The sequence below is a fragment of the Trichoderma ghanense genome, assembly GCF_004382785.1.
Source record: "Trichoderma ghanense strain CCMA-1212 chromosome Unknown scaffold_9, whole genome shotgun sequence".
Classification (NCBI taxonomy): domain Eukaryota; kingdom Fungi; phylum Ascomycota; class Sordariomycetes; order Hypocreales; family Hypocreaceae; genus Trichoderma; species Trichoderma ghanense.
In genome coordinates, this window is record NW_027395672.1 from 257,700 (window position 1) to 271,951 (window position 14,252).

General features: G+C 55.6%; 6 protein-coding genes across 6 annotated transcripts; 5 read left to right on the forward strand and 1 right to left on the reverse strand.

Annotated features, from left to right (window-relative positions):
* Window positions 1-837: 837 nt before the first annotated feature.
* Window positions 838-2,411, reverse strand: CCMA1212_007166 (Phosphatidylinositol N-acetylglucosaminyltransferase GPI2 subunit; the record flags this gene model as incomplete). The annotated part of the gene is made up of 2 exons (XM_073704340.1): window positions 838-2,099; window positions 2,171-2,411. The coding sequence occupies 2 exons, from the start codon at window positions 2,409-2,411 to the stop codon at window positions 838-840; spliced, it is 1,503 nt and encodes a 500-aa protein (XP_073557185.1).
* Window positions 2,412-4,367: 1,956 nt separating this feature from the next.
* CCMA1212_007167 (uncharacterized protein) lies at window positions 4,368-5,057 on the forward strand (the record flags this gene model as incomplete). Its single annotated transcript, XM_073704341.1, has 2 exons — window positions 4,368-4,894; window positions 4,964-5,057. The coding sequence occupies 2 exons, from the start codon at window positions 4,368-4,370 to the stop codon at window positions 5,055-5,057; spliced, it is 621 nt and encodes a 206-aa protein (XP_073556854.1).
* A 740-nt stretch (window positions 5,058-5,797) lies between these two features.
* On the forward strand, window positions 5,798-7,155 carry CCMA1212_007168 (2-hydroxy-6-oxo-6-phenylhexa-2,4-dienoate hydrolase; the record flags this gene model as incomplete). Its single annotated transcript, XM_073704342.1, has 3 exons — window positions 5,798-6,051; window positions 6,187-6,794; window positions 6,950-7,155. Coding segments are annotated over 3 exons (1,068 nt in total), but the record flags the coding sequence as incomplete, so codon positions are not given.
* A 2,380-nt stretch (window positions 7,156-9,535) lies between these two features.
* On the forward strand, window positions 9,536-9,862 carry CCMA1212_007169 (uncharacterized protein; the record flags this gene model as incomplete). The annotated part of the gene is made up of 1 exon (XM_073704343.1): window positions 9,536-9,862. The coding sequence occupies one exon, from the start codon at window positions 9,536-9,538 to the stop codon at window positions 9,860-9,862; it is 327 nt and encodes a 108-aa protein (XP_073557181.1).
* Window positions 9,863-10,084: 222 nt separating this feature from the next.
* On the forward strand, window positions 10,085-11,900 carry CCMA1212_007170 (uncharacterized protein; the record flags this gene model as incomplete). Its single annotated transcript, XM_073704344.1, has 4 exons — window positions 10,085-10,270; window positions 10,317-10,695; window positions 10,748-10,919; window positions 11,654-11,900. 4 exons carry the CDS (start codon window positions 10,085-10,087, stop codon window positions 11,898-11,900), a joined length of 984 nt encoding a protein of 327 aa, XP_073556933.1.
* A 704-nt stretch (window positions 11,901-12,604) lies between these two features.
* CCMA1212_007171 (uncharacterized protein) lies at window positions 12,605-13,618 on the forward strand (the record flags this gene model as incomplete). The annotated part of the gene is made up of 1 exon (XM_073704345.1): window positions 12,605-13,618. One exon carries the CDS (start codon window positions 12,605-12,607, stop codon window positions 13,616-13,618), a length of 1,014 nt encoding a protein of 337 aa, XP_073556932.1.
* Between the last annotated feature and the right edge of the window lie 634 nt (window positions 13,619-14,252).

Here is a 14,252-nt window from a genome sequence, read left to right on the forward strand (position 1 = left end):
TTTTTTTTTTTTTTTTTTTTCTTGGTGCGCAAATTCGGATGGCCGACGTCTCATTTCTGTCCAATGGACTCCTAGATAGACATGAAACTTATTAGACATTCTTCTGCTTTTTTCATATATCCTCATCTAGAGCGGTTGATTTGATGATGAAATGGACTTGGCCGCAAGTCTCGAAACAAGTGGCCGCCAATTCCAACACTGGGGTGGCCTATAAGGTATTATTGGAATCTTTTTACGGCTTCAGTCACAGCCACAGCACCAACCAATGCAACCTCGTATCCAAAAAGTCGAGACACACCAAGAAAAAAGTGCGAAACAGCCCCCCCCCCCCCACCTTGCGTCTATCAAGGTAGTCAGTCTTCAGCTCAGCCCTTTCACTCAAGACGAGACAGGACCGACGGGGTTGCCGAGGCGCTGCGCGTAATTGACTACTATTACCCTATGTCGACAGTTGCTCTGGGTGCGGTACAGTTGATGGAAGCCATGCGTAGGAGTATGCTGGGGTGTGGTCAGCCAAGGAAGATCCATGGCACTGCTGTCAGCTGAGGGCTGCTTGCTGTCCAATATGTAATGGCTGTGAGTGAGTAGAGAGTCGCTCGAGTCTGTAAATGATATACGTGCGAACATAGGGGGTAGTCACATTCTCACAGATCGTTCGAGTTCTCGCCGGCCACAAGTTGAGCTCATTGGAGCCATCCATGTGTTTAAAGGGAGTTCGTCAGAGTTTTCAATAAATATCCTTCGAAAAAATACTCCAGTATCTTGATAAATCATGTCTATAACGCGCTGTACAACCCCATCTATTAAATCCCACACTGTCTCGAACATGGAGCCAAATCACCGATCATCCCAGCGCTGCCGACTCATGATAATGGGCCTCGCAGGGTCCCACGGCCCCCGAATCTCATTCTTGTACCGCTGCAGCCCAATGAGCCACCAGCTGCACCCGCCCGTGGCAATGGCCGCAATCATGACGGCCACCGCCATGCCGCCGAGGCCGCGCTTCCACGGCCAGCACCCGGGCTTCGGCTCCGCAATCACCACGCCGACGCCCCAGCCCGCGCCCAGGATCAGCAGCACCGTCAGGATGACGTGCTGCCTGAAGCTGCGGTGCTGCACGTACCGCCGGAACACGGGAAACAGCCCAAACACCTCGATGCTGAAGAGCGTCAGGCAGAACACCTGCTTGGTCGAGGGCAGGCGGCTGGCCAGCACCGTCGACGCCATGAGCGCCGCGTTGGTCGACAGCGACGCGGGAAACTTTGCGCCCACGCCGCCCGAGTAGTCGAAGAAGAAGATGTTGATGGCCAGCAGCCAGAGGGACATGGCCCAGATGCTGTCGCTCGACGTGGACTGGGTAAGCGACTTGAGGATGGGGCTGAGCCCGAGGAGAGTGCAGTAGATGAGTATAGCAGACTTGATGGTCCCGAGGCGCTGGTGTAGGCGGTTCGTCTCGCTTGGAAGCGGAAAGTCGGGCATCGCGTCCGAGCTGGCCCTTTGCAGCAGCGGTTGGCCGTCGGCGCCGGTGCCGTTCTGAGGAGCTGCCCGTGGCGACAGGGGCGATGTGGGCGAGGTTGGAGAGGTGGTGGAAGAGGGAGACGCAAGGCTTGATACCCTGAGCTGCTCATTTTCCGGAATCTGGACCTTGATGTTGATCGTGGAGCTTCCCGCGGAAGGCCGAGAAGAACTGGTCTCTGGCGTCGAACGACTGGATGAGACGGGAATGGCACGGGGCGCGATGATGGGTCGACGAATGCTAGCTGCACGAGCTCGCCGTCGTATGCTCTCCGTCTTTGTCGCAGAGGCAGCGGCGCCGCCCGCCGCCGGGTCGTCCTCCTTGTCTTGCTCCTCCGACACCCAGCGCTCCCAGAGGATCCAGCCCAGAAACGTCGCAAAGCTGCTGCCGCTGACGAGCGACACGGGCGACACCCGTTCCTGGAAGATGCCCACGAAGCAGACGATGAAGAGGATGACGGAGCAGACGTGCTGCAGAATCACCGTGGAGTCGGCCACCAGCGGCCAGAAGTCGTAGGGCTTGAGCCGGGGGTTTCGCTGGAGGTTCTCGAGGAAGGTTGCCTGGTCGGTGTAGTTGTCCGGATCTGGTCGATTACCCTGTCAGCCTTCTCTGCTTGGGACATTGCTCAATTGCCTCTGTGATGGAATTGCCTACACGACTGCTTCACCCACATGAGCTTCTTCCACGCCCTCTTGCGCCGCCGGCTCCTGCTGCGGTCGTCCTTGAGGTGCCTCAGATGCGACAGCGGATCGGCGGCCCCGTCGCCGTCAAACGGCTGCCGCAGCGGGTACGTGAAGGCATCGTGGGGCGACAGATGCGACCGGTCCAGCGCATTGAGGCTCGCGGCGTGGCTCAGCCGCGGGAACGGCGTTTCGTCGTCCGTCGGCGACGGCATCGTTTGGAGCGCTTGTCAAGGTGTCTTCTTTTTTTTTGCTCGGCTATGTTTGAGGCTGCGCTTACTGTCGGCTGCTAGCAGGCAGCTGAAGGCGGCATTTGGGACGATGGAGGAGCAGCGGGTGCCGAGGGCTGGAGTTGTGGCGGTTTCATGTGGTTTTTTGTGGTGAGGTGAGGATTTGATCAAGGACAGATGGTGAGATCTGGAGCTTGATGTCCGTTGCAGTTGATTGAAGGAGACAAGATTGGAAGATCTGGCGGGTCGAGAAAAAAGTGCTGGATGTCACTCGCGGGGCTGCTAACAGAAACGGCCAGGGGAAGCAGGTAGCCGCTACTTTGAGGGCGGGATGAGTGACGCCGGCTCGACAAGTGTCTTGTACTTTGCACCGACCGATGAACAACAGCTTTGAGACCAAATCTTGATCTCATTCATGGTAAAGGAGGGTAAGATCAGCAATCCCCTGACGACCCTTTTTTTTTTTTGTTTTTCTCATTGTCTAAATCAATTCCAATCTTCAACACTCGTAATATCCCGGTTACGTAACGCCCTGGAAGGATCCGAGCAGAGCCTCACTCTCGAGCTTCTAGAACCTCGCCGGATGCCTCTCAGGAACCCAAGCTATAACGTCAAGCCTCGGCAGTTTCACAGCCGCAATGCCAAAATCCATGTGAAAAGTAGAAAAGAATGCCAAGCAAAGTAGCAAATCTCAAACTAAATCGCACGGCCGATTCGGCTCTTCTCGCGAATTACCCCTTTGGGTAATTGGGTGGAGGGAGGAGCGTCAAGCGTTGAAGAGTAGCTCCAACGATCCCACTCACTGCCTGATTTCTCTTTTCGGGCATTGGGTCGCTCAGACACTTTGATTGAGCCTTCTTGAGCTGTGAATCTTTGTGTTGCATCTGCTGCTTTTCTGCTCCCTCCAATGATTCCGTCTCATAAAGTAACAGGGAGTCACGGACGTCAATCCCATGCAGTAATTCGCCGTGTCAGTCCTCAAACACCACGGCGGCTAAACCTCCGCCTCGTGAGCAACGCCACCTTTAATATCCCGCGGATCTCCTAACCCGTTCGGATCTCTGCCGAAGAAGACGCCTCTTTGACGGCCCACCATCACGAAAGGAACCTTTGTTCAAGCTCGTTGCTATTTGCTCATTGCTTGTGATGCCTCGCCACGCAAGCCGCTTACACGTCTTCTACTGCGGATAGCCTCAACAACATCATGACTGTGTGCCTAGTCATCAGGATCATCAACCAGCTACCAATCTCTATAGTGGCCATGTATCGAAACTCTGCTAGTTAATGTCCATCCTAGAATCCCATCTCCTAACACCCTCTCTATCAACAATTGTTCGCCATATCCTTCGCAGTTCCAAAGGTTCTCCCCTCAGCCTTCAAAACAATTAACCTACAAATCAAAAGGAGGCGGCAACGAGGCCACAATCCTTCAGAAACCTGACCCGCGTCCATCAAAATCCTATCCTGCCACGCAGTTATGAATCATTGGTTCACCGTCTGTAACAGCCAAAGAAGGCATGGCTCGACCCTTTTGCTGCGCCATGATTAGCGGGCTGCTCGCGCCTCTCAACTTCATGCATGCGTGTTTTTCTCCGTCTGGCCTGTGCGTCTCTCCTATACGAGGAAGAGAGGCACATTTCTCGTGACTCGTTTCGTTGGCTGCTGTTGTGTCTCTTCTTCTTCTTCTTCTTCTTCTCCGCGTTGGCTTCCGTCTGCTTCTTGTCCAGTGCTTGGCAGGCTTTTCGTCTGATTCATTCCATACTTTGTTTTGAAGCCTCAACTTCGGATTCAAGCAAATATAAAGGCTCTGCAGTTTGATTATCAACGGCATAGCAGGTTTCCACGTCTACCGTTACTCATTGCTTCGCCTTCGACCGAGGAGGACACCCGTCAACACAAGTTGCCCCTTTCTATCCGCAACAGCATCAACACTAGATCGCCATGGCCGTCAGAAACATCTCTCTCCTTCTAACCATCCTCTATATCACGAACCTAGCACTCAGCGCCCCAACATCAAAGAACACAACTCTGCGCCCTTCCACAATCTTCACGCCCTCTCAACCTCCACCCGAACAAATCCCAGGAGCAACCCCCAAACGACATCACCTCATCAGAGTATCCAAGACACCCAATCAAGAGACCTCCAATCCAACCAACTACTTCTTCGACACAACGACCCTCGAATTCCTCGAAACGAGCCACCACACCGACCCCATCCCCGTACTCACATCCAGCAGCAAGGACAAAGTCGTCGTCATCGTCCTCGACGATAAGAATGACAACATATTGACTTCGTACCACGTCCGAGAAAACCCTATCGATACTTTCTCCGTCCGGCATGGAAGACAACAGGAGATGCTCTGTCGCCGGCTCCGTCGGTGCGGCCAGCGGGTTCTCGAACAGCGGCTGGGGCTGCTCATTGTGGGGGTTTCCCTTGCGCTTGCTGTTGTTTGCGCTTGTATGAGGGAGTGAGTATGAACCTGGAACACTGCTCTTTGTATGTTTGTATGTTTTCTAACATGAGTCTTCCTTGATAGGATGTGTGCTTTGCAGGAGGATGAGAGTCTGGAGCCTGAGTCTGCGGCGATTGAAGAAGGAATGGCAAGTGTTCCGAATAGAGAGAAGCACTGACGCAATTGCAACGAGTAAAGCTCGACACAAATAGATACAAGTAACCACGTTCCTTCGGCCCTTGAAAAGATTGATAGTGTACTTTACATACTATATACGATTCTTAGAGGTATATGACCTATAGGCAACGGATGGTACAGCAAGTTCCGACTTTAACAACGGGCAGCTTAAGGTACATGGATTTCCACAAGGGCATGAGTTTCTAGAGCTCATAGTTTCCATGTTTAAACTTCTTCTTCTACACATTGCGCCTGTCCCTCTTATATCAAGACTTAATACAGAGTTCATAGACCAACGTCCATATCCGGACACATGATGAGCGCCAAGAAGCTAAAGGGCAGATGAGCAGAGCTGATTAGCCGCTCTGGTTCCACCCCGCGAGAGCCCTGCCTTTCTTTGAACCTCGGGCCAAGTCTTGCTTCGGTTGTCAGTTCAAGGCGCTCTCAATCCTCTATCAGCACCCCAGAGAGCATAAAGAATTGCCTAAGGAAACGGTAAAGTAGATGCCAGCAACGATAAAGTAGCATTGAGTCTAGACTTGTGTTTCTTCTGCTTACAAGTGGGACGGGATTGAAGATAGCAACGGAATTGTTGGACAACCTCGGCGTCAGGTGGACAACGGCAGTGGATATAGTCGGCGCTAAGTGCAACTACAAGTGCGGGAGCGGCAGCGGTTATTATTACCAGCACTAGCAGAATATGGGGTAACTTCGAGTTCAACTACTCCGGACTTTCAAGACATCCAGAACCATCGTGGCTCTTTCTTTGGCTTCCGTGCGAGGTGTTTCTGCGAGTCATCCCAGTCATACAGCTTGTCTTTGCCTTACGAACTCACCAATCTCGCGCCTCTTCTCTTCCTTCATGCCACAGACATGGCTCTAGCTACTTACGAGACGGCGAAAACTCAATTCGTCAAGGTAGACGGACTTACCTTTGCCTATCGACAGCTCGGTGTGTCGCACGGTATCCCGCTGGTCATGTTCCCCGGCTTCAAGTGAGTCATCCGCTGGATGCATCGTGAACCTCTTCCGCTTCCTCTCCTTAGGGATTCAGCAAAGGCTGAGGGATGAGTCGTCCGAAAGTGGCCAATGCTGATAACCCCGACTGTTGGTCGGCTGCTGCAACACAGACAGACCATGGATCACTGGGATCCAGCACTGGTCAATCCTCTTGCGGCCCAGCGCCCAGTGCTGCTCATTGACAACGCCGGCGTTGGTCGATCCGAGGGCCAAATTCCCGATACTTTTGCCGGCTGGGCGGCGCACTACAGCGCCGTCATCAAGCACCTCCTAGGCCAGGGCAGCAAGGTTGACGTGCTGGGCTTCTCCATGGGTGGCTGCGTCGCGCAGCTCATGGCCCTCAACGCGCCGGATCAGGTCCGACGTTTAGTGCTCTGCGGGACGATTCCCAGCATCGGAGACGGCGTGAAACCCTCGCCCGACGACAAAGCCTTCAAGCGTCTCAAGGCGGCCAGGACTGACGAGGAGGAGCGGCAAGCTTTCGAGCACGGCTTCTTCCTGCAGAGCTCCGAACGCAGTCGAGAAGCGGGCAGACTGGCATGGGAGCGCATCGCCAGCAGCAGAAGAGACTCTGGCGAAGAGAGATGCGAACCGGTGGCCCCAGGGCCAGCTCATAAGCAAGCGCTTGCGTTTGTCAGGTTCATGGATAAGAAGCACGCTTCCGAGGGGAGTTATGACCGGTTGCAACAGCTGCGTCTGCCGGTGCTAATTGCCAATGGTGAGCCGTCTTGTACCTCCCTATACCCTTCCACCCCCCTATTTCTGAGTCTCGCGGCGCCCCCTAGCGAATGCGTCAAATAACCATCGGGCCACTGCGCAACACAAGAGAGATTCGGATGCAGATATGCAGCTAATTCGCTATGTGCTCCGTAGGTTGCGAAGATTTGCTGTTGCCAACTGACAACAGCATCCTGATGTGGAAGATGCTTAGCTTCGCGGATGCACGACTGCATCTGTTTCCGGATTCGGGACATGGGTTTCTGTTCCAATACGCCGACGAGTTCGCGAGGCTGGTCAATGACTTTCTTGGCAGCAGCAACAGCAGCAGCAGCAGCTCGAATCGCGGCAGTCGGCTTTGAGCGCCCCGAACGTCCAAGGCACACGACTCTGGTGGTGCTAGTATCGACGCCTGTCCTCGTATGTGCCTTAGTGAGCATGCAAGTCGCGTCTCTTCACGATGACGCGACGCCAGCTATTTTCCTCATTGGTCTTTCTCTGCTTTTGGGTCGCTGCACGCCCCGCTGTGATCAACTAGGTCGTCATGTGGTAACGAGCAAAAAAATGATGGCCCAGGGGCAGGTAGATGAATGGTAGTATTTTGGCCGTAACAATAGCACAGTACTCGTACTCGCACAAGTACCTGTACTGCGGCGTGTGCTTCGTAGCCCTCTCCGACATCCTTGTGCGTGCTGCCCGTGGTGCATGTCCCCCTTTGAAGCTGGTATCACATGCAAGATGGGCCATTCATTGCGAAGTTGCACGCGGTGCTCCGTCCGTTTAGCACGAGTAGTACTCCAGGTAGGGAGGAAGCCGGCCAATCAATCACGAGCGTTGACGATAACAAAGTCGTAGCTCACTGATTGATCAATGGCGGGCATCCAGCTGAGCAAAAAGGTCGGACATCTCTTGAGAAGGATGATAAAAAGGGGGCGAGCCTTATTTTTCTCCTCTCCCATGAGCATGCGGCAAAGGTGACGGGGACCAAGAGTCCTCCCGGAAGACAGTCGTCGAATTGAACACGCTCTTCTTGGCTCTGCCCTCTTTCTCCTGCGCTTCTCTCCACACTTTGCTGACAATAAACTGGGTAGGCAGCACCAGCGAATGGTAGCAGTTCCGAGGTAGGAGTTGTGTGCTTGTGCTGGTCATTACTTGTAGTGGTGGCAATCATAATGCTTGTGCACTCTCTGTAAGCATCAAGGAATGGAGCCAGCAGGCAAGGTTGGGTGGTGAAGCGCCGTTCCCGGCCATGCGCTGTAATCGTCGGCCCGTATGTGCTCCTGGCAGGCAAGGTAACAATACTGCAACTGTAGCAGGTCGCGTAGGTAGTGGTACTTCGTACTTGTACCGAGCAATGCTACCCGAGGAGAAGAGATGGCCCGGCCAGGTCGTTGGTCGTCCCCGTAGCAAGCAACGCTGGACCATGACGACGCGTTGTCTCGCCAGAGTGTCGGGCAACGACAGACATTGGCTCCAGCGCTGATCCAGGCGAAGCAGACAAAGGCGAAAGGAGGAGCCGGAGCACGCAGATTGGTCGATTGTCTAGCGTCGTCTTGTCAGAGTTTCGGCTGGCCACCAACTTGCAGCTCCCTCCGCTTCAGCCGCTCTTATTCACGAGGACACTCGGCCACCTGCCCGCTCCATCCAGCCGAGCCTTGAGTCGACGAGACCTCTGGACAAACGAGAGACGAGGCCGAGGGCAAATAGGGGGCCAGCCCGCTGCCGCCATTGGCGTTCGTCACGCCACACCCGGAGGTCCCGTTGGCGGCACACATTGTTATCCTGCCTTATGTAGACATCCAGGCATGTAGTGTATGAAAAAAAAAGCAGACACAAACACACGGGGCAGAGCGCTGCGGGTGACAATGTGACAAGGCACGAGGCACTGGGCGGGCTCCTCCGCGGCCCCCAAACAAGCCAGACAATCCGTAGGACAGTGCCCAGGCGGCGTGGCATCTCAGAAGCCTGCAGGGCAGCGGACGTGAACTGATTGAAGTGCTTCATTGTTGGATAACCGGTTCTGGCTCGCGCAGGTCCTGGCATCGTCGTTATAGATACTTGATTCGTAACGGCCGCGGATAAAGAGGCCATGTTCCGTTTTGCCTTTTTCGCAGCTTTGTTCGTAACCCCTTGGTGCGTTTTCTCGAGGCCCACGCGCGCAGCAGATGCAGAGGATGAGGTACGACAGACGCAGGCTGCACGCCTCAGAGATGGTACCTACATAAGGCAAGGTAAGCAGCGTCAAAGCATGTACCAGTACGAAGACGGAGCACTGCTTGGTAGGGTAGCACCGTAGCAGCGGTGCCCGCGGGAATGTACAAGTACAGCCAGTGCTCCGACATGCCGTAAGGTAGGTATGGAGTCGCGGGCGGCGAATGAGGTCAGATGCAACGTTCAAGGCCGAGTATGTGTTATCATGTCCTCGCCAGTCGGTAACGTAGGTAGGCAGACGGGTAGTATGTAGGGAGAGGGAGCCGGCGAGAGACAAAGGCGAGAGGCGAAAAAGATGAGACAGAACATGCCAGGACACGGTAGCAATGCATATGACCGGATTCGATAGGACAAAGAGGAGAGAAAGGGAGAGAGAGAGAGAGAGGCAAACGGCAACTTTTTGAGCATCCGAGGGCTGTACATACGGAGTACGAGTACGGGCGTGGACGCAGCGCTGCGCAAAAGCCGACATTAGCATCATTATCCTGATTGTGACTCCATACAAGTGTCGTAAGTGCTGGACCGTCCCTGATGCTGGTGCTGATGCTGATGCCGGTGCTGATGCTGTTGCCGCATCCCATCTTTTCCTCCTCCATGCTCGACTCCATTGCCCATCCCTCGTCGGCCGCCGTCCTCGTGTTGGCTGATGCCGGCAAGCTGAAGGGCTCATATATTACAGCCGCCTGTTATTGGCAGCTGGGCGGCCGAAGCCATCGCGGCCGGCGGAGATGCTCCAGCATAGCGCAGCAGCGCCGCCCGCAGCGCAGCCACAATTTAGGCGTTCACCCACTGAAGCGGCAGCCATTCGAGCAGTGGTCCAAGGCGGCCCTCGGTCGAAGACGGCCTGGAAGGCTCTAGCGGCACCCGCCTTCATGGCCTGCCTGGCTGGCGAGTGATCAGCGCCTAGGGAGAGCAGGAGCCCTGCAAGCTGCCGCCGTCACAGACCGTCGGTGAGGGCCAATGGCAGCATCCCTGAGCCGCAATCCCTGGCCGCACCTGCACCTGGAAACGGATGGGTGGTGGCAGGGGCGGGGCTTGCCGGGCCGTAGCTGCCTTTCGGTGCCTCGGTTCTGGCCAATCATGCCGCTCCCCGCCCCTTCCTCTCAGGCCCTGTTTCCCTTTTCCCAGAGCTCCCAGTGGAAGGGAAAGGCAGGACTGGACGGGCTCGACTGGCCCTCCCTGCAGTGGCGCTCTCCGCCGCCAAAGTCAGCCAGTCAGGGCAGTTGCGAGTGCACGAGTAATTTCTCCCGGACGGTGATGCCACAGGTACCCAGAACATATCGCTATCAGAATCTGTCTTACCTGAGCACAGATTTGGCTTGTACTTGGATACTTCGCACACACACAACCGGAGCACGTCTGGAACAATAGCTTCACCAGGGAGGCAGGCGCAGCCAATGTCGTGATGTCAGCTGAGGCTCCATCAGGCGACCTCCACACTGCCCGCTTATCAACCCGAACTTACTATACCTCGACGATGCCTGTACTCAACTGTATATACACGCTTGTTCCTCGTATCAAGTACATCAGAGAAACACGGCGCGACGGTGGCCTGCCTCAGCGTGATGCGCGGTGCGGTACAGCCCGCCTCGTACCGTGCCTGTCCCTACCCTACCCTCCCTTGCCTCCCGTCTGCTCCCGCCCACACCAAACCGGACGGCCCTGTCCATCCTTTGCTGCGACGGTGCTCCGTACCTGACCTGCTTGCAACCGTCTTACGGCACTCGTACTCCTTAGGTATAGCTCTGATGGTAGCTGTGCAGTTACGCAAGCATGAAGCGAAGAGTTCTTCTAAGCTGTCCCTGCACAACCTCACGCGCTCGCGAGTAACACCCGTAAGCTGTGCCCTTACCCGTGTGTGCCCCGTGGAGGCGGCGGTCCGCGGCCATGATGCAAAATCCCACGTCTTGCACCGGTATGTATGTACGACCTGACGTTCAATATTCATGCAGCGCTGTCATCGTGCGCTCCGAACTGCATCGTCTCTCGTCTCGCCTTGCCTCGCCTCTGCGCCCTGCGTCGCCTTGCTCGAAATCGTCCCCGGCTAGCCTCTCTGGCAGTCCTCCATCCCCTTCGCCGAGCCGGGGAGCTCCGCATCCGCGCATTCAAGTCATGCTTTGTTACGGGCTCAATTCGTCCTTGTCTTTGCCTGAAACGCTCTCGAGCCATTAGTCAGATGTCGTCCAGCTGCCGCCGAAGCAGCGCAGCATGGGGGAGACCGGGGCGGAGTGGCCAGCTAGAAAAACCTCAGCTCATGTCCGCATCAGGCTCTGGCCAATGGCGCCGCCGCCACCTGCTTTGCCATGACGGCGGTGCTCCGTGTCGGGAACAGAAACTCGACAGTGATTGCAAGGGCAACCAAAGGACGATGCCACAAGCAGTCGACTAGCACGACGACAGCCAGCTCCAGCCAGCGCCATACCCACCCGAGCCGGATCCAATAGCCAGGTACGGACCCGACAAAGATGAGGGATGGATCTGCTTTCGGTTCTCCTGGCCCCGTTTTCGCCAATCCCACGCCCCCGGGATCCCTAGCCTCATGCTCGCACCTATCCGCAACCCTTGCCTGGCGGTGGTAGTGGTCAGGTAGTGCTACTCCTCCCAGCGCATTGGATGGAACACGGCCTGTACATGCCGCATGCATAACAGCCACGAGCGCACAACCGTGACGGAGCAGGCCATGTATAGGTACGACTCGTGCATCCACGGACAAGGCCTCGTATGCGCCGAGGCGACGCACCCCGTTGCCTTCGAGCCCTTTACGGCTGTTTCTGCTGCTGCTGCTGCTGCTGCCGCCGCTACATGGACGAGCAGCAAACTGGCCGACAAGGGACTTCGTGCATTGCATACGGCCGGAGCGGTCGTCGCAGCAGCTTCAAGAACGGAGTGCTGCTAGCATGCGCATTGCCTTGCCTTGTACCTTGCTTGCCCGGTATGACCACCGCCTGCGCACATCCTTGGCCTCCTGTCTGTGTCTCTCACGCGCACATCCGTCAATCCATCCCATTGATCCCATCCTATCCCATCCCATCCATCCAAGCCATTCCCATCCTATCAAGACCCTCCCCCGTTACTTGTACCTACCACGCCGCAAATGGCGTCTCCCCAACAACGTGTGCTCCGTCCACCTACATGACGCTGCGCCCGACGTCCGGCCTTGTCGCACCCCTTACATTCTTAAAGGGACGGGGAGGCCCTGCGGCTGCTCTCTTAGCTTCTCTGACCTCCGCGTGATTCGAGTCCTTTTGGTGATAGTGTCTCCTTGCGATCCGAGGACGAGGCTTGGAGTCGTGATCCGATATCCAGCCTACCTTCTCTGCGCACCTCCCGCTCCTCACACGCGCCACAGCCCTCATCATACATACGCTCATACCTATACTCAGCCGCCATACATCATACGCTCACCACACGCTCAAACCACACACACGCCCATACCTACCTCCTCGCTATTACCTACATATACATACCTACCTGACGCGCACGCGCACGCATACACATACACATACACATCCCCATCAATATCCACATACACATAGCCAGCCATACAAATACTCTCAATACGTACGGCATCGTCTCACTTGCCTTGATACCTGGTTCGCAATGATACCGGCTCGTCCGCTTCCCAGCGCCGCCGACGGCGAGGCTGATGACCAGTCCAGTTTCGACGACGACGTCTCGTCCGCCGGCCCAGGCTTCTCTCAACTGCCCGCTGAGCTTCGCCTCAAGATATGGTCCTGCTCGGTGGAGCCGCGCATCGTCATTCTGGACGATCTTGTCCATAAGCCAAAAGCGTATCCCATCCCTGTTGTCACTCGCCTAAACGCGGAGGCTCGCATCGAGACTAGAGAGGGCTACGAGCCGGTTGGCCGGGGCTCTCACATTCACTTCGCCAGAGACATACTGGTCTGTGATCCCAACATCGCTGACCAGAGCTCCAACACTCCCCTAGAGGAGCTGGCCCCGCTAGTCGAGAGGCTTGCCTTCTGGGACTGCTTCCCCGACGATGGACGCATCGAGGGGCCGAACCACTACTCCGCCTACCTGGAGAGGTGGTATCCCCAGGAGCGCCCCGGCAAAGTCGAGTTTGACAAGTTCTGGTTTCCAAATCTGAAGGATCTTTGGATTGTCAAGATTGGCGAGGTGGACAGATCCTGGATGGTTGGCGTCGACCAGAACCTGCCCTACGACGTGCGTCTCCGAAAGACTGCCCGGCAGTTCCGGTACTGGATCGACGAGAACATTGTCGAGATTGCGCCCTTGGACCTGGACGAGCCGGAAACCAAGGCTGTTCTGCGGCAAGGGCGATGCGGCAAAGAGGATTGTCAGGCACTCAACCATGGACGGTCCAAGATGGTTTCCAAAGTTATCTTCATGGACGGCAAGTATCGCGTCATGGAGGGCTCCGAGGGCTGGCAGCGCATCCTGCCGTGGTCTACCAAGCTGGCCCAGGCTACCGAGAAGGACACGTCAGAAAACAGGATGAGATGGATCATTGTGGAGAGGATACTGACCTTTTCTCTTCGGTGGGAGGGCCCTGATGACGAGGTAGTCACCTCAGCTCGACGAAAAGTGCCGGAGATGCCCACACGACAGATGGTGTTTGAGACAAGATAAAAAGGGGATGGTATCCTTCTCTCAATCAACTCTCTAGCGACCTACACAAAATCATCTGGCAGCAGCTCAATGCCGGTTTCACGGCTTTGCACAGCATAGCCTGAAGCGATAGCTGCACACATTGTTGTTGGAACTTTGCACGCTCAACTCGACTTAATCACTCTCTGACTTTGAGTGCTTTCAAGGCGGCCGCGCTTTGACGGCTCATAGTCAGTGGAAGCCCTTAATACTTCATTTGGATATATGGGCACTCAACTCTTGTGGAGTCTGTCTCAAGAGGAAATGCATCATTGGGTTACACACCAGCAAATGGTGCATCGATTGGAGATACGGACAGAATCGCACGCGATCTCAACCAGTCGGTCATTACAGCGTTACACGGACCGCCAGAGGATCATCATTTATCAAGCTCACTTCATCACTCATCTACGGCGTAAAACACGAGTTCGGATCAACCGTCTGACGAAAGTTTCGTCGTACGACACTCTTTGGTTGCGATTGTCCACTCAATCTGGCAAGCATCCTGGTGCCAACGGACCGGAAGACGTTGCGGAATGACTGACTCGGCTGCTGACCTCGACGGGACAAGGTTTATCGCGGCGACAGCTTATGCGTCATCGACACAAGTCTACAC